The 27,601-nt window shown below is 38.4% G+C and overlaps 1 protein-coding gene across 1 annotated transcript in view; it reads right to left on the bottom strand.

Moving 5' to 3' along the window:
• Positions 1 to 293: 293 nt before the first annotated feature.
• ZSWIM6 (zinc finger SWIM-type containing 6) overlaps positions 294 to 27,601 on the bottom strand; it is a 102,922-nt gene continuing 75,614 nt past the window's right edge. Inside the window, exons 9-14 of the mRNA XM_014055595.2 lie at positions 26,972 to 27,232; positions 23,249 to 23,384; positions 11,606 to 11,763; positions 7,615 to 7,778; positions 5,879 to 5,960; positions 294 to 1,527 (exon numbers count right to left, since the gene is read on the bottom strand). Coding sequence (XP_013911070.2) covers positions 665 to 1,527; positions 5,879 to 5,960; positions 7,615 to 7,778; positions 11,606 to 11,763; positions 23,249 to 23,384; positions 26,972 to 27,232 — 1,664 coding nt within the window. The 3' untranslated portion in view covers positions 294 to 664. The remainder of the gene's footprint in view (positions 1,528 to 5,878; positions 5,961 to 7,614; positions 7,779 to 11,605; positions 11,764 to 23,248; positions 23,385 to 26,971; positions 27,233 to 27,601) is intronic.

Raw genomic sequence — 27,601 nt, 5'->3', positions numbered from 1 at the left:
GTTTTTCAGATAAATCCCTGAGAATGTATGTTGACAGTCGCTAAGTTTCCACATGCGCAAGCGTTGTGTTGTGCCATGCTTCTGGATGAACAAGCACTGCAAAGCCACGTGGGTCAGCCTTTCAAACTATTTGTTATTTGGGTGGTTGGTTCATTTAAATAAGCTGAAATGTTCAGGATGAATTACAAAAGAGTAAAGCTGGAGCCATTCGAGGTACTTATCACAGGATGGAGGTGTTTTTGTTTGGTTTTTTTTTTAAAGCCATTGCAATATATTTTTTTCTTTTCTCTCTCTCTCTCTCTCTTTCTTTCTCTCTTTCTCTCTCTCTCTCTCTCTCTCTCTCTCTTTTGTTTTGAGGCTGTGGATTAGACAGAAAGAATGGGAGAGCTTGGTGGACTTTTGCCACTTGACAACATAGACTCAGTGTAAACCAAACTTCTCTTTTAAGCCTCTCAAATCTTTCATACAAAACAGAAAAGGAAGGGGGGGGGACACACATACTTTCACAATGTGACATTTTAGTTTTGCAAACTTAGTATAGAACTATACACATATAATACCGGTGTGGCTCTGTTTTAAGTTAAAAAGGATACAAAGGCAGGCTCAAGTAAAAATGTATTGCCCTCCCCCCCTCCCCCATCCATTCACGCTTTTTCTCTTTTTGTCAACCAAATCGTTCGCGGACCAACATCATCAGTTTCTTTTTGCCTTTGTAGATTTGTTTTAGGTTGTCAATGAACTGGGTAAACTGAATGTGTCCATCGTGAGCCATTAAAAAAGTCTCACGGGCCTTACTCAGGAATTCTATAAACTCGCTGTAATGCCGGGGACTGATGTGCGTGAGCCGAGAGTGTGTTGTGTTAATATATGCTCCAATTGTGGCATCTAGGAGTTGCCTTAAGGGGGCTTTGTCCAAGGACATGAGCTTACCAGAGTTCCTCCTTCCGTGAAGTCCCACCAATCCAGGAGTGGTCAAAGTACATCTACGCAAGATGTCTGACAGTACTGTTGCACATTTGACACTTTTGACCACCAGAGGTATTATAGCCGCCAATTCATTTTTTCCAAGGGAGTGGCTAAGTGCACAAGCCCATAAAACATCATTAATGGCAGGGTGTGTATCCTGATTGTAACTCAGGTTGAGATGCGTCATGGCCAACGTGGCCAGTTTATAGGCCCGCACAGGGTAACCACGGTGTTCCATGTATCGTGCTATTGTGAAAAGCTGTGTGTAGCTCATGCCAGTTGCAGCGGCATCAAGAACAATTTGGTAAGCGGTCTCAAAAGCTATGTGATCCTTTTCACATAAGGTCAGTGCGGAGAGGGCGCAGTTCTGAGGATCCTTCATGGCACACTGTAGAGCAAGCGTCCTAGCACTGCTGGCCAGTTTCTCCTGCTGATGGCAGTCTAGATGCAAGCGGACTATAGTGCTGTTGGACATTACTGTGGTAGCAACAATACTAGTAGCTTCAGTTGGAGTGAAAAGTGTAAACCAGTTTTGCATGATGCTATCCAATGCATACACACCTGTAAGACACAGAAAAAAATATCTGTTACAAAGACTGGCTCAAAAGACTGAAGAAAGAGCTGAATACTTGGGAGAACCACTTACAGAAGCTTCCAACGGTACCTGCACTTTGAAAACACAGCGTGCTCTGCACCAATGATTGAATTCAGCACCAGAGAATCTCATCTTTCTTCTCTAAAATGAAAATATCCTCTACCCCCCCCCCCAAAGCTCCTTTTGGAATATACTGGCAACCCAAACAGCTTCATTAAACATCCCCAAGCCTGCTCAAAATCAAATAGCAAGCTGAAATAAGGTATTTCTATCAAATCAGTGGCTGTCTGAAGAAAAGCACAGCAACTTGAATGGAAAACTTTTTGGTACTACAGAGACAAAGATGCTGCACCGGCAACATAAACACACATCCCCACCTTCTCTAAAAACGAGTTTGAAAAGAGCAGGGAGAGAAAAAGTGGGACCAAGTGGCCAACAGAACTACCTGCTGATAACAGGAAGTGGTATGTCCAGCAACTGCTTCTGCCATCTGTGCCTGCAGATACGGCAACGCCCTGTGTATCACAAGTCCAATAGCACTGTCCTTTATGCACTCTACAGTTCTCTCCAATATGCTATGGCATCTGGTAAACTTGCCATCTCTCCCACCTTCTACTCATCTCCCAAGAGCTCAGCTGCCCTCTCTTGCCGTAATGGATAGGACACAGCTGAAATAATTCACAAAACCTCTTTGTCTGAAGGATTTATCCTGCAATTTGTCTGGAGAGTGGTACCTGCAAATTCTAATATAATTCTGCCTAAAACATCAAAGGAACATACACTTTAAAAATCAGAACTCAAAAGAGCCTTGCCCCCAAACCCTTTCGCCTATTTTTTTTCAGTAATATTTTTTATCATTATTCCTTTTTTTCCATAATTTTCTTGCAATTTTCATTTTGTACTGTTGAAAAACAAAATTACAGCATTTTGCTTCCCACCCCCACAGTAATAAGTAAATATTTAAAAAAATAACATTCAAAATAAATGTTTTAATCGTTCTGCAAGTATTTCCTTGACACAGCTATGAATAGGAAACAATTTTTCAGCTTCAGAAGGGACAGTTTCAAGAAACATTCCTAAAATGATTTGAACAACCTGTTTTGCACATCCCTCATGCTGATCAATGGGATGTATAAATCAGTCTCAAAGTTGAAGTTGGTAACAGATTCCCCCCCTCTCTCCTTGCTATCTCCCTGGCCCCCTTTCACCCATCCCGCACCCTCTATCCCATTATTATGCCTATTTCTCATAGGCAAGCCTTGACTTTATTAATAGAAAAGCAGGATTGTAGGAATTCTTGCATAGTAGGTTAAAAAACTTGATTGCTTGAAAGTGAATGTATTTTAACTGTGACATACGCATAATGGATTTATGAAAGGATTTGGATGGGACTTGTGGAAGTGAATTAGGCAAATCATTCCAATTGGGATTCAGACCAGGAAACGGTACTGAGAATCCTAGATCCCTTCATAGCTTTTGATACCATCCACCATACCATTCTTCTATGCTGGCTGAGGTTTTTGTTTTGTGGTCTGCATGCTTATCCATATGTGCCTTCACATGCCATAGGAGGTCCTTGCACCATAGGACGCTTAACCACGTATATGGCAGTTGGGCATCGTTCTGCAAATGTTTCCTTGACACAGCTAAGGTTGGGTCCATTACTCCAGAGTGAAGGGACCGGTGGCTGCACCTTAAAGATGAACTGAGTTAAACCACTGAAGCAAGCTTCTTGAAGACCAGCTTATGGAACATTGGATGTGGGAATTGCTTATTTTTGTGGGATAGAATAACAGAACCTTGAAAACCTGTCAGAGTTTCTATCTAACCCAAAGAAAAATCAAGATTGAATTATTCTAACTTTCTTTCCTACCCTTTTCTCTTTCTCAGGACTCCTTTTCTGGAATTCTCCCCTTAACAGCTCAATTAATCCTTCCCCATTTCTGAGACCAAGTCTACATTCCTTCACACCACTTATTGTGGAATACTTTCCCCAATAAGCATGCCTGCTGCAGATCTTATAGAGTTCTCAGTGGCGAGCAAGATACTTTTCCTCTGCCAGGCATTTTAATCAATTTATATGATAATGTTTAGACAGTAGCCATCTACTGCTCTTAAGAGCTTCATCACGGTATACTGGGTAGCGTATATCAGCCTGTTATTTATTTTACCCCATTACGTTGCCTTTGGTTGTTTCTATGGATTGTGAAATGTTTTTCTTCCAAATTTTTATCAGGCAATTTCCCTACGTTGTCCTGAGAAAACATTGATTTCGAAGGCTGGCTAATAATTTTTAAAATAATTTAATTAATCCATCTCAACAGTGACTAGCTTTCCCCCTCTGTTCAAACCTGAAGTTGTTTCAAAATGTTTGCGTTCTCTAAGCAGATATGGCAGCTCTTTCCCAATTGCTCTCAATAGAAAAAGAGCAATTTACAGCCCCAGTCTCCTTGATTTGTCAGAGATTGTTGCTTGTTGCTACTTTAGCCTATTCCCCACTTAATGTTGAAGGCCTCATGTAGATCTGAATGGCTACAGATAAAAAAAACCCTCAAGACTATAATAAACTCTCAATCTAGCACTGCACATTTGTACAAACAAGTCCTAGCATCCGACATATTCCCCAAGGAACTGGCATCCTTTTACACCATTCCATCCCCCAAATAAGACAGAACATGTCTACATAGCACTGAATATAATCTCAACAGGAAAATAGAAATTTGTGTCCTGGCTGAAATACCTTTGCCTATAGTCACAGCCAGATTCCCTGTTTGAAATGAGCTGGTTTCTTTAGTGCCCTTTTGTTGTTCTGTGAGGTCGAACAATGACTGATGGGGGTCTATAAACTGAAGCTTATAGGCAGCTTGAGTGCCTCATTATTGCTTGAAATAATTTGCACACATCTGTGCGCTCAGCTAACCACACCCAAAGGTCCTCATTTTACTCATCTGGGTCCTGTTGTACTATGCGCTTGCATATACATGTACACCTTTCTCCTGCTCCATTCAATGCTTTCCTTCATTTACATAAACAAACACACCCTCATTTATTTATGAACTTGCGTATGTCTCAAAAGTGATCTTTGCATTGCATCACAGTTTCCTTATGGAAGTGACACATACACACACAACTGTACCAAAATTAATACAAAATTAAGCAATTTGCTTGCCAATAGGATACTGTTAAATCACCAGATATACCTCCTTTGCTATGAAGATTAGGAAGGGCAAATCTTAGAAAGGAGTAACTGAAATCCTAACAAGCTACCATTTTTCAGCCCCAGATTGGTCAACAAGAGCAATTCATTTTAGGGAAAATTTATAGTTACAATTAAAAATTCCTTTACAGTCCAAATGAAATCTGGTCTGATTTGGGTTTCTTAGAAATTACTTGCAGCTGATGGGTCTAAACTATTATGCCTATTAACAAATGTTAAATATATCAAGGAAAACAAGTAAGTTTTAGGTACATTAATACTATGTTCAGGGGTTTAGACTAGTTAGAAAGTTCAGCAGAATGTGTGAAGAGTGCACATCCTTTCTCAAATTAAATTTACTTTAAGAATTTGCCCATTGTTGGGAACACTTCCTTTTCATTAGAACATCAGAGACCTATCTTAAATTCCTCAGTTTTACACCCTGGTCCTTATAACAAATCCAAATATTATGTTTTAGGTGTTGTTTTTAAATAAACTATAACAAATAATTTATCCTTATAGCTATAAATGCACTGTGGATAAAATTCTATACGATGGTATCTCAGTACTCAGTCTTATTTGGTTCTGGGAGGTACCATGAGTACCAAAAACAAAGTATCAAACACATTTTTCCATAAGGAATAAGGTAGTGAGTCACAAGTTCTAGCTTGTGCATTGAGTGCCAAACAAACAATGAGTACCAGGACAAAATTTTCACATCAAAAAATGGTGAGTATCAAACTTGGTGAGTTTCACAGTAGTTGAGTACCAAGGTACCACTGTAGTCTTATGAACTGCATTCCAAGCCATTTCTGCTATCTTAAATAGAAAAGGCACTGGATAAATTTCCTTCACGTAATTAAAGAAGCCTAGGGTTACATTTCTGTACAAAATGCTACCGTTTTGTATTCCCAATTTATGTGACATTACTGGACCAAGGCCAAAACATCAAACCAGCATGTTTTTTTAATGTACTGCTGCTACAATTTTCTCTGGAAATCTATATGACATAATGCAATCAAGACGAAAACAGCATGCAAATTCTTATGCACCAGAAGTGATTATATTGTTTACCACACAAATTAAATCAGGATTCTGCAGAGATCAGTGGCAACACATACCTACTTCTGTTGCACATGTCACCAACCACCTCACCATTTCCCGCCGCCGCCAATTTAACGTTGACAATGTCATGCGCATCACCTATTAAAAGAGAAATATTTCCCTTGAGACATTTTTGTTGCTTTAGAATATGTTAGCTCTGAATAGCCAAACACATTGTGGTGACTATGTAAAAATTTTAATCTAGATCAGCTGCAAACCATTATATCTGTAATCAATGTATCTTATGTCATGCATCGGGCACTGCAAAAGAAATGAGGAGAAGGAAATAATTCTAATTTTTGTAATTCTTTGTGCTGTATTCTTTCACTTGAGTTATGTAATATTACCTCTTACTTATTTATATTTATTTCTTGATATGGAATCAAAGCAACTCTTACAATTCAGCTTCTAGAATGAATGAGATGGAGATACACCACAAAGTTTAACATCAATTTCTCTTTGATATGATTGAAGCTTTAATTGCTTTAGATCATCCAGACTGGGAAAAACTCAGAAAATGTAGCATACACTCTATAGCAATTTTATATTTTGCTAGATCACACATTTTGTTGCTTGTTCTTCTTAGATGCCATTTTTATGGCTGCTAGGTGGATTGCTTGTGAGTATTTTCCACATTCTGGTATTATTTGTAAACCTATTAAAATGTTCTTCTATTTCTGAACTGAAATTACAAACATACACATAACTATTAATGTGCATTGCTATTCATCTATGTTCTCTGTATTAAGAACAGATAATCCTCGATGTATAATCACAACTGAGCACAAAATCTCCATTGCTAAACAAAACAGTTGTTAAGTGAGGTTTGGCTCATTTTAGGACCTTTCTTGCCACAGTTATTAAGTGAATTCCTGCAGTCATTAAGTGAATCTGGCTTCCCTATTGACTTTGCTTGTGAGATTGTCAAAGACAATCACACGACCCTGGGACAATGCAACTATCGTAAATATATGCCAAGTTGCCAAGTGTCTGAATTTTCATCATGTTACCACAGAGATGCTGTGTGAAAAACTATCATACATCACTTTTTTCAGTGTGTTGTAACTCTGAACAAATGTCTGTAAGTCAAGAACTACCCATATAGTGTTATTTGAATGTCCAAAGCATGGCATCCAATAAACCCCATTCATCAGCAAGATTTCATCCATGAACATTTCTCCCCTTTACTCTTTCAAACTCTGAACAGGACAGTTTTGTGGAAACTGTCCCATTCCTCTAACACAGTGTTTCTCAACTTCCCCAACATTAAGATGTGTGGATTTCAAATCCCAGAATTCCCAGGTAGTGTCTGGGAAAACAGATCCAATGGGAGATGGTGATCAACTAATCTCATTCATTTCTAGTTTTAAACTATTTTATTCTACTGCACAGAGCAGCAACTTATTGATTCAACACAGGTTAAGACAATTTCAGTTCCAAAGTAGGTAGGTAGGTAGGTAGGTAGGGGTAGGTGTGTGTGTGCCTAGGTGTGTGTGTGTGTGTGTGTGAAAGATTAATCCAAACAGGTATGATTCTTGCTGCAATATCAGCCAATTATGACTGGCCTCAAAAGATAAGCAGTTTTGGACTTTGGACTAGACAACACCAGGAAACCTCAAAGTTGAAGAGAATTTTTTTTAAAAAAAACAACAACCCACATATTGAAAGAAAGCAATAGCAAGCCAGAGCTGAATATGTATAAGTATTTGTTTCCCTCTAATTTCAACATTAAAATTCCATGATGGAAAAATACCTGAAGACCCAGCTCCAGAGAGACTTTTAGAAGGGTAATATCCGGCAAACTGTCCATAAGTGTTGCTATTTTAAAAGCATCTTGGGCAAGCTTGAAAATGTGTGATGAGGAGTGAATGTTTTTCTGAATAGATTCTAACACTGTTTCAAGCCTTCGAACATCACCTGCAAGAACAGCAAAAACAAGATGAAATGAATTAACTGTGAACACTACTTTTATGACATGAAAACAAGTGAAGCTGACAGATACTGTAATGTATATTTTATGTACTTATTTCGGAGATTCTGCATATAGTGTATCACTGGTAAATAAGATAGCTCATTATGTGCAGCTAGGGGATCCAGTCCGGAAAAGGGAAATGAAATTAGTAATGAGTGAAGCATGTGTATGAATAAAAAAGGCAACTAATACATGATCTTTACAAATAGATATAAAAGCTTAAATAACCTAGATTTATATTTTCAATTTCTAAACATATACAGTACCTATATAAATCTTGTGATATATGGTGGAAGAGTTACAGATGACTATGACAAAAGGCTTCTTAACACATTTGCTAAAGTATGGTTCAGTGAAAACATGTTCAGTCAAGACTTTTAATTTTACGAAGGATACAATATACCCAACTGTTCTGCAGTGGATCAGTGTGTGCACTACATACAGGTCTGTTATCATTAGCAAATAAAAGGAAAATTTAAGGCTAAGCTGAAGTTAACAAATCAAAAGCTTTCTTAATTCATAAGGTCAATGCACCTTATGAATTAAGAGTATATTTCTTCCTTAATCAAACTTTTTGCATAGAATCTGCAAAAAAGAATTCTGAGGGTATATATGAGGGATACTTTAATGTAAAGAAATTAATACCAAAATATGGAAGGAATGAAGAAATCAATAATGTGCTAAGTAGGTAAATTTAATTACTGCCTCACAGCCTCAGAGATACCAATTCAGGGAACTAGTCTGTTTGCTTTTAACTATTTATTTATGATTGATCATCTATGCCAGGGATGTCAAATTCAGAGCCCAAGGGATGGATGCGTCACGCACTGGCCACACCCATGCCCACTTTAGTGAAGGGGGGGAAAAGTCATGATATGTCACATGACACCATTGTGAAGTGAGTTTGACACCCCTGATCTATGCACTCAAATATATCTCTCTTTGAGGGAGATGGGATGTTCAGAAATGTGAAAAATAAACGAATGTACATTCTATCCTGCATAGAAGTAATATTTAGGAATTTCCTAATCTGAACCTTTTGGTTGGAATCTTCTTCCACCCTAATAAAGAGACTGAGAAAGAGAAAGAGTGTTATCCTTGTTAGTTCACAAAATTCACTGCAGAGTCCATCAGGAAAAATCTGCATAAATACTAAAAGAAGTGATAGTGTATTAGGTGACCATAGTTGCTTCCTGGTCAAGCAACAATTTCCAACTAAGTAATTTCATTCTTTCTTCATGGACATTATGGATTTGCAAGCACATTTTTTGGCAGTTGTTGTATCTTAAAATTATGAGAAAGAAACAATATGCTCAAAAAAGGTGGATACTTTTATATGAAATGTGGTGAGCGAATGTGGATTGCATTTATTTGTACAAAATATTTTTCCAGTGTTCCCTGATAAATACTAAAATAACTCAAGTCAGAGACAAGATTTTTTCTTTCTGGTTAGCTAATATATAACTGCCAAATAAAATACATTGCATTCAGGCATGTGTTTGGCTTTTAAATTGGCATATCTGCTGATGTTGGTCTTAACTACCGTATTTTTTGGAGTATAAGACTCACCAAGGTTTTGAAGAGGCAAATTAAAAAAAAAGTAGGTAGGTAGATAGAGGGCTAGAGAGGGAGAGAAAGAGAGAGAAATACAGTAGGTGGGTAGGGAGAGTGAGTAGTTAGGTAGGTAGGTAGATAAAGGGATAGAGAGAGAGAAATAGAGAGACATAGAGAGATAGAGAAATACAGTACGTAGGTAGGGAGAGAAAGAGAGTGTAGGTAGGTAGCTAGAGGGATAGAGAGAGAGAAATAGAGAGAGAGAGAGAAATACAGTAGATCGGTAGGGAGAGAGAGAGTAGGTAGATAAGTAGGTAGATAGAGGGAGGGAGAGAGAGAGAAAGACAGAGAGAGAGAGAGAGAAAGACAGAGACAGAGAAGGAAATCGCTGACAATCTGCAGCACCTAAGACTTTGTTTCTGCTGGCACAGTACTTGATCAATGTAATTCTCATCGATCAGTTAAAGAGCATTCCAAAAGGAAAAAAAACATTTTTGCACTTTGCAAACCTCCCAAAAATTTCCTGTTTTTCGTGAAAACGGGCCCATTTTTTTAAAAAGGCATGAATAGGCTTGTGGGGGCTTGCAGAGTGCTCTGGGGGGAGGGCAAAAATGAGCAAAATACTGCCCGTTTTTCACAAAAACAGGCCTGTTTGTCAAAAAAATTGCATGCATAGCCTTATGGAGGCTTATAGAGTGCTGCTGGAGGCTGGGTGGGGGAAATGGGCCGTTTTTTGCTCATTTCTGCCCTTCCCAGCCCCCATAAGAGTATGCACAGCCATTTTGGTGAAGGGGCGGGGCCTCAGGAGGCCAAAAAATGCTGTATTCGATGTATAAGACGCACCCAGATTTTCAGCCTCTTTTTTGAGGAAAAAAGGTGCGTCTTATACTCCAAAAATACGGTAAGTATACTTTTTTTAAAAAGATTCATGTGACAATTAGCCTAAACTATGTTTACAGGGATTTCCAAATTATAGAATCAACTATCTCAAAGGCTCTCCATGTATTTCTATCAATTGATATGTGACTCTTACAGTTGGGAGTCCAAGTTAGATTAAAACTGAGTGGACTCATATAAGGGAATTAATTTTTTTTTAACAACCCATGCCCAAGTTGTGAAGTGATAAGCAACAATGAATGATGACCAAAAAGAAAAGAAAGAGCGAGAAAGCTGATAGCCATGAAATAAATGGAAGTGGGTAACCCTATAACCAATCTCATTCAGTAATTCAGCTTATTATTGTTTGACTAGTTTCAACTAGCTGAATTTTTTAATTATAAGGCAGCCCCATTTAGAATGCTTTACAAAACTCCAAAAATGAATTGTAACTAAGGCAGGTGCTACCACAGTAAGATCTAACACCTTTAGGATAAAACAGACTTGGTACACTGAAAAACTGTACAAAAATAATTCATGATTGAAGTTAAGAATGCATTCGAACTGCAAACTTGAATTTTCTAGGGAAAAGTAATCTCATTCAAGATGGTTCAGTTTCTATTCTGAGCTACCTTTGTACTGACCAAGCACCCTGCCATCTTGTTTTGATAAGATGTGCTACTTTTTAGAAGAAAAAACCAAAATGGTTTCCTTGACATATCGATTTTTTGATGTGTCTCTAAACATGCCTTCCTTCAGCTTTGATTGTCTTTTAATGGTTGTTTTTCTTCTGGAATTTGGTTGCGTTTTTTAAATCGCACTTTATGATTGTTTTACTGTATGCTGCCCAGAGTTATAAAGTTTGGCAGCCTTATACATTTCTAAAACAAACAACCTGTCAAAAAACTATGTTCCTTTTGTTTTAAACACATATGGTCTGGCTTGGATGTTATGCAAACTCTCACAACTTTCTTTCCCCTGTCAGAAACTTCTGCTTTAACTTTTTGCCAAGTGTATCTTTTGTCCTGACTTTACTCCTACCACTATGTCACTTATTTTCAGCTCTGTGATCTGGGAAGAGGAAGTTGAAGCCAGGAGCTACTCATCCTGGTTTATGGAACAAGGCAAATAGATCACTTACATACTGCCCTTTATGGTTGAAACATGATAAAATGTGGCTGAATACATATGAAACCTTTTACTCTCTCTGGGGATGCAACAGAAGAAGGGGAAAGCTGACAAACTGAACATTGTTCACACAAAAATTGTTACACTGATCAACTAAATATAATTTACATTTTAGCAAACTAAAATTTCAGATGGTTCATTGTCAGGATTGTACCTTTGGCTGCTGTTAGCATAGTTGATGCTAATTCACACTGCTGAGATTCAATGTGATTCAGAGTGAACCAACGGGGATACCGGTTTGGAACAACAGATGCTATGTGATGAGGACGAGACATATCTCCAATCGGAGCTGTTGATTCCAATACTAGTAACCTGCAAGTAAAAAATATGTAATCTTACTGATCATACAAACGTAGCCTAGTTGATCCCAAGTATGATTTACCTTCTACAGAAACTCAATATCTAAAGGCCACAGTTTGACCATTTCAGCTTTTTTTTTAAATTACCAGTTAAAATAGCATGGTTTCTCCTGATATATATATAGGAAGAGAAAAGGGAGGGCCTAATGGTTATTCTTAAGACAACAAATTATTATTATGGAGCATCAAAATACAACATTTTTCCTCTACATCTAATCAATTAATTCACTTTAGACAGAAAAACCTCAAACCTCTATAGATCTGATTTTTCTTAATATGATTTTGAACAGCAAGTATCTACAAATGTCAACATAAACAAGGGACACACCAGGAAACTGTAGAAGTGGTCATTTGTTCAGTTGCCATTCACAAGTACAATGGAACGGAATGAGGAGACTTACAACTGCTCCTCAAAGGTGTGTCCATTACGGCTTCCTCATGGTCATGTGACCATTTGTCAGCTTGCTGCCAGTTTCCAACAAGTAAAGTCAATGGGGGAAACCACTCAGAGTTGTTTTTCAGAGTGAGGTGGTAGCATTTAAATTTAATAAATAAAAGATGGTCACATGTCATTGCACCTAATCATTGCCTGGGATTTTCCAAATGGCTGTACCTAGAACTGCAATCTTAAGTCAGCAGAGTCATATGGCATTGCACTTTGTAACTGCTTTGTTAGAGACAGAGTTTCCACTCTCAATTACCATTGGTAACCAAGGACAATGCTACTATAAGCCTTTCTTCGTATGTACAGCATAAACAAGCCTTGGCAACCTCTTCTTTCTGCAGAGTCCTCATGACACTGACTTCATATCATCTTCAGGCCACACCTAAGGAAGCACCATCATTAGAGATTCCTGAATCAAATATTATTTTCCTCCAAAAGAGTTTCGGCCTGGAAACCATTTAACATACCTCACAGACCTGTTTGTTGGTGGGGTAATCAGATGAGCCTCCCCGTCCCCCAAATGGTGGCATCGTGCCTGACACTTATTGGGAATGATAGCTTTGTGTGAGCATTCACTTTGATATGTGGCATACTTTTTCATGCTCATTCTACTCTGAGTGGCAGGACAGTCAAGTTCTTTAAAATCAGGATTCCCCCCCCCCCCTTGTAATTCTAGGTCTTCAAGCCAATCCCCAGTTCATACTGACAATCTGTGGCAGGGCTGTCAAACCCGTGGCCCGGGGGTTGGATGCATCACGCTCATATCCAGTTTAGTGAAGGGGGAAAAAGTCCCGATACATCCAGGGATGGGCTTCAAAAATTTCAGTAATAGGTTCCCAGCCTGGTGTGGTCATGGCCTAGTTAGCCTCCTGCACCATGGTGTTTTGTATGTGTGGGGGTGCGTTTTCACCTTCCCCAGGCTCCGGAGGCTTTCCTTGAGACTTAGGGAGAGCGAAAACTGCCTCTCCCAGGCTCCAGAGGACTTCCAGGAGCCCCGTTTTTCCCCCTCCCCGAGCTTCCACGTGGGCCCTGAACTTACCTCGCATTCAAAATGGACTGCATGGAGACTCCTGCGAGGAGTGGCCGGGGTGGGAAATTGAGGGGACAGCGAAGGGTGGGATTTGGAGGTCCTCCGAACCGGGCATAATGTTAGCTGCGGGTTCTCCCAAATCCGGTTAAACCCATAACAGTCTACCCCTGGATATGTCACATGACATCACCATGATGACAAGAGTTTGACACCCCTGATCTGTGGGAAGGGAAGCTTCATGGTGCATCTCTCCCTGACCTTTCCAGTTGTTGATTGGGCTGCATCAACAGTCATTCTTTGGAATAGGAAACCTTGTTACAGGTAGTCCTCGACGTACAACCATAATTGAGCCCAACATTTCTGTTACTAAGTGAAAAATTTGTTGAATGAATTTTGTCCCATTTTATGACTTTCCTTGCCATGAACTGAATCGCTGCAGTTGTTAATTAACCAGGTTGTTAAGTGAATCTGACTTTGATTCTGCTTGTCAGAAGATCACAAAAGGGGATCACATGACCCCAAAATACTGCAACCATCATAAATATGAGCCAGTTGCCAAGCATTTGAATCTAGATGATGTGATCATGGGGATACTGTAATGGTCATAAGTGTGAAAAATGGTCATAAGTTACTTTTTTCAGTGCCATTGTAACTTTGAACAGTCACCAAACTGTTATAAGTCAAGGACAGTTGAGAGTTGGGCTTCTTTAGAATATGAATTGAATATTATGGCACTATTCCAAAAAAGCCCTTCCCTGAAAGAGCACAGGTTTGGAACACACAGCTGTATCTACTATTTTGGACATGTGACCAATTTCCCCAATCTACCATGTTTCTCCAAAAATAAGACGGTCTTATTTTCTTTTGACCTCCCCCCCCCAAAATAAGTGCTTGGTCTTATTTTCGGGGAGGTCTTATTATTTTTGAGGTGCAGGAGGCAGCGAGCTTGGTCACCTCATGGCTGTTGCTGTCTTGCAATATTATCAGGGAGGACTTATTTTAGCACATGCGCTCAAAAGCCCGATTGGGCTTATTATCTAGGGAGGTCCTTTTTTCACGGAAACAGGGTATGTATAAAGACTGACAGGTTGAAATTCTTGCAGTGGCATGTGAGAGGGAAGGAAACAAAGTTGGAGGGGTTCTCTAATCTCTGATTAATGTGCCCTATATCTAATAAGGATCAATTATCTAATAAGAGACATCAACTTTTATACTACAATTTTTTTCGGTCAGCTCAAGGGCGAGTGGCTATGAGAAAGAACCCGATACTGAGCAAGTTACACAATACAAACAGCCCAACCAAAGAATCTCTGAGACCGCCCCCACTCACATAGACAGGCAAGTCACCAGAATATAAAATGACAGCAAACAGCACTCCTCGCTAGCACTGATGATGTTACCTAATTAGGGTAATGAAACGTCTGCAAGAAACAAGCAAGCTCAGAGAGCACCTCATTTCAATCCTGAGCTACAAATATTCTCCTTCATTTGTACACAATATACTGGAATGTAACCGTAATGCTATGGTAAGGTCCTTATACAATAAATCCTCTGAATTATTCTGTTTCTCTGTGCTTCCTATTCATATTGCACACTAGGAAAAGCTGATAAGACACACACACACACACACACACACACACGCACACACACACACACACACACAAAATGTATGTAAAGGTAAACCTGACATACTTCTAAATGGGAGTATTATTAGAGATTTAGAATGTGAATTCTATTCTTAATAATTAATGATGTATTGACCCAGTTCTGCATTTCTATTTTTCTGTACAGTTTTGACATTTGCAACCATATTCTCTGCATTATTTTTTAAAAAGCAAGTATCATCAAATATAATGGGGTTCATTCCCAATGAAATGTACATAAGATTGCCACCTATAAAGATTGACATATTTACTGTATGGGGAGTGTCTGTTTACAATAGTATGCTGATATTATTCCTATACATTATTTATTACAAAAATAGTATATCCGCCTGAAGCTTTGTTTATTTTCTCAACTGGCAAGACGTATAATATGTCTTGGTATCTGAATGCAGAAACTCTGATTTTCATCTCTTAGTAAATTTGAAAACGATTATTTGAGAGAAGTAAAAGCATTTATTAGTTTTGTATTTTTTAAAGGATCAGATAAAATATTTTTATTTAGTTACATACTATGTGTTTAAAATGTCATTCTGGTTTTCTAAAACTGAAATTGCATGTGCTTGTATTTTTTTTTAAATTCACAAATCAATGTATTAGCTTCTATCTCAGATTTCATGCGAATGGTGCAGCCCCTCTGCAATAATATGCCCTGAGCATCCAGATTTTCAGAGGCATGGGTGGACAATATCTATATAAAACCATCTCACAGTAGGCAGAGAAGTTATCTGAATAACGTTTGCATTCCACCATAGCTATTTTTAGAGATATCAATCCCAACAATTGCGCTGGAACTTTAACAGCTATTTGGTCAAAAGAATTGAGATGTCAAGCAATATTGTCATATTAAACAAATGCTGGTTTAAAATATCAAAAGACAGCCTCTTGAGCAAGCAGCCATTCACTTTGCTTTATTTTACTTGCACAAGCAAGTCTGTCAAAAGTAATTCCGTGCAAGATTAAAAAAAGATAAGTATGAGGACAAGCCTACTTTCAAACAGTGGTTTAAAGAGATACTACAGCTGTACTGAAAATAGTTGCTTTTTGCTGATAAGTTATTTCTATCCCTCCTAAGGGCTATTATTAGAAGAGACTACACTGTAATCTACTTGAATGAAAATAGGATGGTGGATTTTGGTGTTGGGGGTTTTTTTTTTGTTTTTTTTTGTTTTTGCACATGAGCTTCTTACCATGATTCAGAGCAGCTTCAGCACTTGAAAGGTCAAAAGTGATGACACAGGACACTTCCACACAACCAACCTCCCCATTGCTCAAGTTCTCTGATTTCACAATGAAAATTCAGAAAGGCTTGACTGGTTTTTCCCCTCCTATTTAATATCACTAATACACCACAAGAGCAAGCATGTTTACTTTGTGAACTGTGAGATAAGCAGCATATAAATTAGATAAAACATGGATGGATAGATGAATGGATGGATGGGCGGGCAAGCAGGCAGGCAAACTACCACAATCACTAAGAACTGCTGGTCTATCTGAGCTCACTCTTTCTAGCAGGGTGAATTAAAAAAGCCTAGCGTAACCCCAGAGTTTAACACTGGAACAGTAATTCCTTCCTTCTTTGTAGTTTTACAACTTTGTAGTTTTAAAAATTGCAGGCATTTCGGTTGTTCCTCAGGGTGGCGAATTACCAAATGCCTTATTCTGTCTCTACAGTTCTTTTACCAGCCCTGACTTCCTGACACAGGGCTGAGACACTGGGAGTTAGAAGCTGGGACAAGCGCAGCAACCTTGCCAATGACTGTCCTGTCAACATAATCTTCTACAATCACACTGCTTCTGCAGTGACCCACAATGCCTAAAAGCAGAAGTACTTGTACCATGTTTGTAACAAGCCTCATAACTGTAGCTGGAAGAAACTGGAGAAAGGGCAATCAGCAAGTTTTGAGCAAAAAAAGTCAGCTAATCAAGAGCACCATTCACATTAAACTTGTCCCTACAACTTTCATCTGGAAGAACCCACTGAAAATCAGCTAGAAAAGGAACTTACAAGCTTTTTGTGTTTGTTTGGGGAGGACATCACTGTCATTCATATTGATCTCTACAACCAACAATGAAACGTTTACAGTAATTCAGGCAACAGATTTTGAAAAATAGCCACAACATTCTGAAATGATCAGAGACGCTTTAGAAGACCTTTTCCCATCTAATCAATGTCTTCTCAATTCTGGTAGCCCTTAGCAAATTTGGAAAAGCTCTTTGTGATGGCAGTAGAGAACAAGACCTTTTTTGTGACAGGAGCCTTTTCCAATCTGATGTGTTGATCTGCACTTTCCATAAACTTGCTGGGTGAAGATCAGAGGTGGGATTCAGCCGGTTTGGGCGAACTGGTAGCTCCAACAATCAGCTGGGAGCAAACTGGTAGCTCCAACAATCAGCTGGGAGCAAACCGGTTTGCTCCAACTATCAGGTTGGCCCGCCCGCCTGTGTGCTTTACTTACTTATATCCTCTCAGCTGATTCACGTGGCACAGCTGTGTTACTCCACAGAAGGACTGTGGAAGGTAAGTTTTGCTAAAACTGTGCACGCGTGTGGAGCAAAACACGTGATCACCCAACCGGTTGTTAAACTGGCAGGATCCCACCACTGGTGAAGATCATAGGAAAATGTACTTCAAACCATACAGACATTACCAGGTTGGGGAAGGCTGCACCAAATAGTCTAAATAGACACATGCATGCAAAGAGAACATTTTGTATTCTAGCTTCAGAACATCTGTTACTGGGTGGAAATATACAAAATGAGAAGCAAGCAATAAAAGGCAAAATAATTATGCACAGGGAAAAAAACATGAATATGCAAAAGCAGCTATCTCAACACTTTGCGGTGCTTAAAAATTCAACTCTTACAAATCCAAAATGTCTGGAAGAGATAAGTGTGGCACTAAAAATATAGCAGTGTGGGAGCCAGGCAAGTCTCCTTCGGGAGGAGAAATTCCACCAACCACTTTGACAATCAGAAAAATAGAAAACTGACTTTACCTGAAAAGAAGCTCCCATATAAGTTGGAAGGCAAGAGAAGATCTCACTGCATGAAAATCTAAACAACTACCCTTTTGTCTTTTCCTCTTTTTTAATATAGTTTTGAGCGAATGATAATTTTATCTAATCATATCAATGCAGAAGAAAAAATTGGACATAAGATTATAGCAGTTAATTGGACAATTTTATATACTAGGACTGTGCAAAACATACCAATGGGTGGGGAAGGCTTCACTAATTATATGAGTCTTGAGTAATACAGCAGACATCTCAAGGCATTAAAGCAACTGCTTTAATTTTGTGTGTACATGCATAAACTTTCCTACACAGACTGCCAATGAAGCCAAGTAGATGCGCGTTTGCGAACAAATGCAGCCAGCCATGAAAAGCCTTCTAGAGGACAGGACATTTTCAGTGCTTTAAAATGCTTGTCACAGCCTGTCTGTAACACTGACATCAGGTAACATTTCTATGCCTCTTTTCAGTTGCAACTAAAACTTAAATTTGGTAGATTTATGCTACCTCAAAGATTTTGAGAGCTATATGCAAAGTCTAGAAGAACACAGAAAGCTGTACAGGTAGTTCTCAATTTAGAGCCGTAATTTAATCTGGCAATTATGGTCGTTAAGTCATGATGGTTCTAAAATGCGTCATCATAGGACCAAAACCAAAATTATGATTTTTGTGGTGGTCGTTTAGGTAGACCCACTGTTTGCTGTAGGATTTTTTTTTCCTGGATACTGTCTGTGAGGCATTGCAAATGGCCATAAATGAAAACTTGCATGGATTCAGTCATAAGTCAAGGACTACCTCCTCAACTCACAACCATGACAATTTGAATTAAGCCTAGGAAAAAGTCTATAATGACCTAAAATAGAACTTTTGATCATCACCCGGTCATGTAATCACAATTCAGACTCTTGGCAATAGGCTCAATTTTTTTTAATGCCACCTTTGTTTTTATAAATAACTAATCATGGCAAACATATCTAATAATCTCCTTCCTATTTTCCCCACAACAACCTTATGAGATGACTTGGGCTATGAAAGAATGATTTTATCAGCTGGCTTTCATGCCCAAGGCAAGACTCAAAGTCTCCTGGTTTCTAGCCTTAATGGGTATAACAAACTGGCTCTCATTTACAATTGGCTGCAGCATCCCATGGTCACATGACTGCAATTTGCAACAGCTTTTGCTGATTCCAGCAGAAAACTGAATTCACACTTTTACAATCACATGACTCCACTTAGGACCATGTGATTTGACTTATAATCATGGTAAAAATGGCTGTAAAATCATGTCCGGTTATGTGATGATTCAACTTACAGCCATAATGGCTTAGGATAGAAGTTCCAGTTCCCAGCTGTGGTTGTAAGTTGAAGACTACCTATATCCTAATTCCTAAAATTTCAGTTTTCTTTCTTTTTTGTTTGTTTCTTTAAAAAAGCAGATTCTCAGTTCCTATGGCTTTGAAGGAATATTTGGAATCAATGTGGGCAACACTATTTAAAACCCGGGGCTTATGAATATCTACAGACCCCTCACATCCTGGACATAAATTGTTTCAACTTCTACCCTCAAAACGACGCTGTAAGGCACTGAGCACCAGAACTAGAAACAAGGACAGTTTTTCCCTGAATGCTATCACTTTGCTTAACAACCAATTCCCACAACACTGTCAATAATTTACTAAGACTGTATTACTATTATTCTTCCCTTCCTTCCTAGCATCCATCTCTCCCCACTTATGACTATAACCATGTTGTCTGTATCTTTCAATTTATATTGTTTTTATTTGTTTCCTAGTACGATTTTATAGCTTATTAGTAACCTTGACTATCACTAAGTGTTGTATCTTTTTATTCTTGTATTTTATTGTCTTATGTAGACTGAAAGCATATGCACCAAAGACAAATTCCTTGTATGTCCAATCACACTTGGCCAATAAAGAATTCTATTCTATTCTATTCTATAAGAGCCTTTGGTACTCTCTAAGAGTGGTTGTTTGCTTGCAAATATTTCACTAATCAACTAATCAACTAAGTAATATTATTAGCGCTAGTGACTGGGGGTTCAGTCCCTATTAATATACAGTAGTTTGCCCTGCAAATGGTTTCTGCTTGATCATCTATATCGGCAACATAGAGACTCATCTGCAATATACAACCCGCCACTATAACAGCCATTAGATAGGATAGACAGGGAGAAGACTAGCAGAGCACATCATGAATACCAATAAGCAGTCAGAAGTAACCATGAAAACTCCTTAATCTCACAACACAGAGACAGGCTCAACCACAGTTTCATCCAAGAAACTCTGAGCATCCTAGAGTAAGCTAAATCGAAAAACTCTAGGCAATTCCTGGACGCTTGGCATTCTTACAAATCAGCCATCAATACAAACATAAAGATAAACCACATTTGCACATCATTCAAGAAACAATAAAAAGGCAAAAAGAAGAAACAAACAAACAAAAAGTCCAGATCGAGAGACACCAACTGGTGGTCCATGGACCACTACTGGACCGCGAGAACATTTTGATGGTCCACAGAAAAATTATTTGCGTTTTTTATATTGCACTAAATACTATCTATCCTTTTAAAAAATCATAGTAGTAGTCTGCGGGATTTAAAATTATGAATTTAGTGGTCCCTGATGTCCAAAAGGTTGGTGTGGTCCAGATCACATCCTCCTTAGCAGTTAAAACCCAGGTAAGCAGAGATTAACACCAGACAAACAAGCAGAAAATAATACCCTAATCAAGGAATTACCAAAGAGAAAAATATACCCTCACCAACATTTATTTATTTATTTATTTATTAGATTAATATTATAATTAATATTCTTTATACCCATTTGCAGGGCAAAAGTACATAAACGAACAGCCAGCCCCACACTGTCTAGCACTGAGGATATTATATAGTTGGGTAATGAAATGTTTGCAAGTAAACAAAGCTCAGAGGGCACCAAGGACTCCACAGTTCAACTCTGATCTACATATATTCTCTTCTATTCTGAAAGCTCTCCAGTGTCCTTCACAGAATTGGGTTTCTTCCCAATTTATATAAACAGACTGTTTCATGAAGAAAAATAACACAATTATAAAGTATGACAAAAATAAATACAATTTTTTGCTTGATTTGTGTAATGCTTTCTGGGGGTAACAATCTGGTTAGCCTAATCACATTTTGTGTATGATGGCAGTGGGGAAATTGATTTATATTTGTGTGCACTCTCTCTCTCTCTCTCAACACATAAACCTTATGTTGTGCAGAACTTTGGATTCCAACTGAGAAATGTTATTTTGTGCCCCCGTAACATCTGCTGGAAACACTTTAAAGCATCTGTGACTTCTCTTCTCCTCCCCCCAGCTTGTGCGGCTGCTCTTCACAGCTGCAACTTTATCCTGGAAAAGATGCATTTGGTTTAAGGCATTTCCAACAAGTTCTCTGTGCATGCCTGTGGAAACTCCGAATGACATTTCTTCCTTTGAGTCTGAAGTGCACTTCAGCTCTAACAGACATGAATACAGACCTAACCATTCAATGAATGCATTATGGAATTCTTCCTCTTGTGATATAAACCTGTACTATACCTACCACTGCTTCAGCTCCAATGAGAAGTTGACTCTGGTAATGCTTCTTAATTTATTTCAAGTAATCATCCACTGAAGCCAAGGGTATGCATGAGGGGTGTGTGTGTGTGTGTGTGTGTGTGTGTGTGTGTGTGTGTGCGTGTGTGATTCAAGAAGGCAACCACAACCATGAAATCAAAGCCCTGTTTTACATGCAATGCAATATCCATAAAAGGGACAAGGCTTTAATCTCATCGTTACAGCCGCAATCTTGACTTTTTTTTGCACATACCCTGTGCATTCCCTTGGTTCCAAAGGATGATTTTCTGAAGCAAATTATAAAGCATTAGAGAAGGCAGCTTCCCCCAACTCGGCACTCAGTTATGTTGGAAATCACAACTCACAGCCTAGAGAGTACCAGTTCTCCCTTGCTTTTTCAAGAGGACAGATTTCTTTCACAATAGATATACTGAAGTGGTTGTGCCCACAGCTGCCTGCATGAGTAAGCTCAACTGAGATTCAGGATTCCCTTGGGGGCAGCTGAACTCCCAAGTGCTGAAAGAAGGAGGGGGGTCAATCAGCTGTGTTAACAGCATGACACACCTCATTTATTTCCAATTTTCTATCGTGGTTGTTCTATGATGACAGGTAATGAGGCAGACATAAGAACTGGACTGGCTTGTACAGTAGCACAGAAGCTACTGCCTTGAAAATGAAAGGGAAAAGCAACTATGAAGGGTCAGTAAAAATTCAGATTAGATAGTTCTAGGATTTACTTCCAGTTATAAACAGTGCTTGAGAGAATATTCTAATAAAAAACCCTTAATTCTGTGTTTCCAACATTAGAGCATATACTTCAGTCAATCTACATAGGCAGTCCTGTCAAGAGTCAGATATAATTTCCAGCAGCAAGGATGTCAAGCATCTTTTAGAGAGGGGTCAATCTCAGAGCTACTTCTGAAATGATTGAATCTTCAGATGGAGAATTAAAATGAAAGGCTTGGATTAGAAAGACTGTGTGTTAAATAAATATAAAAGTCTTGCAATTCTTCCATGTTATTCATTCACCCACATATTACACCCCATGACCAGACTTCCAGGGTGGCACACTTCATATGCAAACTTTTATTTCCTCAATTTGATAGTTTCTAAAGGTGTTGAATTTGCAACTTGCATAAATCCCAGGTAGCAATAGACCAAGCAGTCCTCCTCACTTGTTGACTCTCCAATCATGCTGGAACTGCAAGTCCCAGAATTTCCTAGAGCAGCACATCTACGACTAGGAGTGTTGTTCTAAAATACACATAAAAATCAACCGTATAATATGTACTATCAAAATCACTCTGGCAGTGGCTTTCTAAAATTAAAGTTATGGCCCAGTCTTCTAAAAGACAAAGGGTCTCATCTGACAAGAAGAGGCCACCACAAAAAAGATCTTATTCCCCTCCACCATGTTTTTAACCAGTGGTTGGGATTCAGCCAGTTCGCACCACTTCAGGAGAACCAGTTGTTAACATATTGAGCAGATTGGTGAACTGGTTGTTGGAAGAAATCATTAGGGCAGAGAACCAGTTGTTAAATTATTTGAATCCCACCACAGTTTTTAACCTCTGAAGGACCACATGTTTGAAGTGAGGCCTCTGCAGTGACTTTAGGGATTTGAAGGGAAAACCATGCTGTCAATTGGAATTGGGCTTCCTTTATAAATGTGTTTTAAGGATACGTACCGCATTGCTCTCAGTGCAGTTTTGTATGCTAGTTCAGCATCATGAGGTAGGAGAGAGGTAAAAAGATACTTGGCAAAGGTATGCATTGGAACACTCTCCCGATGGATGATTTCACCTAGACCGCTATAGGGTCCAGCTATTGGAGAGGGGAGGCAAAAGAACAGAAAATCTTATAATGAGAACTATAATTTTACTGAACATAAAATCAAGAAATATCAAAATGCTAGAAATTTTGCACTAATTTTTGCCAAAAAGAAAACATCCACTACAAAGTAAAAACTCTCTCTGGTGAGGAGCCCTCTCAAAAAAACTGGAAGAAAACCAAGTAGAACATATTGTATCAAAGCAAAGAACTGAAGCGTGTATAGCTTTTTGAATCATATTTTAAAATGTGTTTTAACAGAATATAGTTTACAGCTCAGGAAAGTATTTGAACACGAGCAATACATTCCAATGCAAATGTCCCAATTTATGTGGGTTGGATAGTCGCGCAAAATATGTATTTTTCCTCAGAGTGTCATGCCTGCTAAAGCAGGTCACTGTAAGTAATGCCTGAATCCTTCCTTAGACCACTCACCCAAATTCACAGTCCAACTATAACAACAGAACATTTTAGGCGTGGCATATTATATCCTTGGAAGTAGCTATTCCGTGACTCTGTAGGGTCTGTATATATAATGAAGACCTTCTCAAGATCTACTATCAGAACTGAACATATATGATGCTAGGTATATGATCTACTACTACAATATTGATAGAGAATGGTTGCCCTTAAGTATCAACTTTTATATATAGGAAAGCATTTCTGGTATCTTTGAGAGTTTTAGGAACAGATCTCTATCTTAAATCCTGGGGAATTATTGTCAGTGAGTGCAATTGAGCTCCCCAAACTGCTAGTGTGAATCAGTATAAGCTATTTTTCTATAAATCTTATTTTAAAAATAAAAGGGAGACAATCACCTTTAGAATTAAATTTCATGGAAAACATCAGTTATGACAGATTTTATCACTTTTTACCTATTAATCCCATTACATTTTTCCTGACTTAGGAGAAGCTGAAGAGCCTTCTGAAAGGAAGCTAAAAGTAAGTGCAAAGAAGCTGATGACCACAGTATCCTGAAAAACTGTAGCAGAAAAATATGAATTATTGTGCTTCAAAGATCCTTAATGAAAATAAACTGTATCTTTTTTATTTTTTTCTCAATGATATCTCCAGAACTACTACTTTATACAAATTAACACTATTTTGCATTTGAACCATTTCAAGCAGTTTCCTTTTAGCATATATTTAACCGCTTCCACTCTTAGGCAATAAAATAATAGAAAGTATTTTCAGATGTTACAGTTTTAAACATTTAAATATTTGGCATTATAAGTGAGGGCTGCTGTATTATTGCACATGACAATTATCTGACAATTATTGTAAAATATCTGGGACTTGTGAAGTGGATAGGTTCTTTGGTGGAATGAGTTTAGTCTGCATTTTAAATTTGTGCCCATCCCATGCAGGCACAGTTGAATCTTAGCAAGGATAGGATTCTGTTAAAGGAGGCCTTCTGGATCCATAAAGATTCATTCCATCAGTGCTGATGGGAGTTGTGCTGCCCGGGCAAAGCAGGAATATTAACAAAGAGTTTTTTGAGCTCATAGTTGTTCATGGAATATGTGTTTAGACTACGGGTGAGATTGAAAAATTTTAGCAACTGGTTCTCTGCCCGGTTGCTGGGTGGGTGTGGCAATGGAAGTGTGGCCTAGTCGGCTTCCTGCACCACGGTGGTGGTGGGGAGTTTTCACCCTTCCCAGGCTTTGGAGGCTTTCCTTGAGCCTCTGGGAGGGTGAAAACGGCCTGTCCCAGGCTCTGTTTCCGAACTTCCAAAAAGCCCGTTTTTCACCCTCCCAGAGCCTCCACAGGGGGCCTGCACTTACCTGGCATGAGGGGTGGGAGGGGTCAGCTGATCCTTGTAAATACCGGTTCAGCGAATCAGATTAAAATTAGCATCTGGTTCGCCCAAACCAGTCCGAACTGGCTGAATCCCACCCCTGGATTAGACTAAGAAAACCGCAACAAACCATCATCATTTTAAATTTAAGACTTCTGCAATTTGATATATGGGGCGGAGTGGGGTGTACATGAACACAATCCTGCAGCTGTAGCTGGCACAAAACATAGCTGCCTGCCTACTGAATGGAAAATAACTGGTTTAGTAGAACAACTTCACTGGTTGGCAATAGGTTCCTCAGTCCAATTCAAAGTGCTAATGATTGCTTCTAAAGCTCTGAATGATTTGGGTTCTTGATGCCTTTGGGACAATCTGGACGAAGTAGAATTGGCCTGCCCACCAAGTGGGGTACATGGGTTTTCACCCTCCAAGAGATCAAGCAAGCAACTGCAGCTTGAAAGGACGGTCTTTTGGACAACAGCTGTCTCACTTTGGAGTATATTTTCCCCAGAGGCCACAATGGCATCAAAGGCAGTGAAAACTAACCTCTTTTGCAAGGCCTTTGGGATGGAAGCTCCACAATACTGAAATTAGTTTTGATGTGGAAAATAATCTTGATTTTAATCAAATAATCTTTGGTGTGGATATTTATCTTGGGTTTTTTTAACATACTGGATTTCATCACTTCTATCTTTTTATTATTTATAAATTGCCTAGCAATTTTGTAAATATACAAACAAGACCAAAAAGGACAGAAACCTTGGAAGGTGTGATTACAGTCTAATTCAATAAGATTCATTATATCATTAGTGATTTTAGTGCACAACCGTAGTTTTTGATATTCATCAGGTATAAAAATACTCAAGCAATAAGGCTAAGTAGAACAAATACAGTTCTCAGGGCTCTGCCCTACATTTAGGCAATACTAAGTTTAGGCCAGAGGTCTCTAAAAATTTATACAAGCCCTATCCTTGTTACTGCTCGAGGTTCCTCAAAGAAATGTAATACCCGACTTTTGATTCTTCTGCTTATCTAAAATGTTGGGGTTTTGGTTTTTTGGGGAAAAATAAGAAAGATTCCCACTCTTATTTTTACTTGACTTTTTGTATTTGTTATTTTATCCCTGAAGTGACAATGCATTTTAATTCTCACAAAGTTTCAAGTATTATCCATCTTTCTTAGTTTAGATAGTATTTACTTACAGAAAAACTCTACTAATAAAAGTTACTTTCAAACATTACAAAATTCTCATATACTTCTGGGTGAAGTTCCATATAAGATGGTCATTGAAATGCTTGACTAGAGAAAGAAACTTCTTGGATGAGAAGCAAAATGTTTTCAAAGGAAAAAAAATCCGAGAAAGTCCAGCTGCCTTTTGGAAAAAGCACTTTTGGGACAACTATAACTTGGAAGATTGAGAATCTTCATGATCAGAGAAAGCTTAACTGTATGTGTTTTAAGTGTCAGCTGAAAGTGGTAGCAATGATTGCAAGAATTTCATAATCTCACGTGTGAGATTGAAATTTTCCATGCTCCCCTAAAATAGCTAGAATTATAACAAGATAAACAAACCTATTTTAATTTCCATTCTGTAGAGTCAAGGATAACCATCTCTTCATATGTGCAATATTTAAATACGTAGACTGGGAATAGTTAGAAGCTCTCAAAACAGTCATTAGATTTGCAAGAGCTTGTTGATTATGAAATAAACCTACTTAGGAACCAGCCTTCTACTTTTGTTAAAAGCTGTTAAGAAAGAAAGTTATCATCAATAATCAGCTACCTTCTAATAGGAAGACTGCTTGCTTTTGGAAGATCTTCACCAGAGTGTCATCCAATTCTATTTCATGTAGCTTGGAAATTAGCTGTTCCTCATTTCGACAAACCTTCTCTTGTGCATACAAGCCATCAGGCATTATCCTCTGCTGACCCAATCCTATTAATGCCACTTCCACTGCTAGTGTTAAGTAAGATTCTCCTTCTTCTAAGAATTTGTGAGTAGGAAAGTGATAGTATTCCAGAGATTTGCATGGGCCCATGTTTTCTGGAACAAAAAGTTACAAAATAAAAACAATAAAGCCACTGAAAATGGTTTCTCTGAAGTTATATGCCTTGTTTATGCCTATTCTTTATCATTCATAAGCTTCCTATAGAGGTAGCAAAAATTGGCATGGTTACATTTTAGGCCTACTTTCTACATCACACTAAGCCAAACGTTTGTTTTTGTTTCAGCATTTTCTACGAATATAGCCAATGTAGTTTGTAAATCATGGCTTATGTTGTATAATGTAACATTAATCAAGTCAATTATGTTGTATCCAATAAACCATAGATAAATAAAAGATGGCTTAGGTGTGATATGTGAGTCCTGTCTTACTGTATAAGCCACTTAGAACATAAAATTTTGAAACGT

This window comes from Thamnophis sirtalis, unplaced genomic scaffold, assembly GCF_051295495.1.
Source record: "Thamnophis sirtalis isolate CommonGarterSnake01/CBP01778 unplaced genomic scaffold, rThaSir2_p1.2 scaffold_5, whole genome shotgun sequence".
Taxonomy (NCBI): domain Eukaryota; kingdom Metazoa; phylum Chordata; class Lepidosauria; order Squamata; family Natricidae; genus Thamnophis; species Thamnophis sirtalis.
This window is presented reverse-complemented; position numbering and strand designations above follow the sequence as displayed.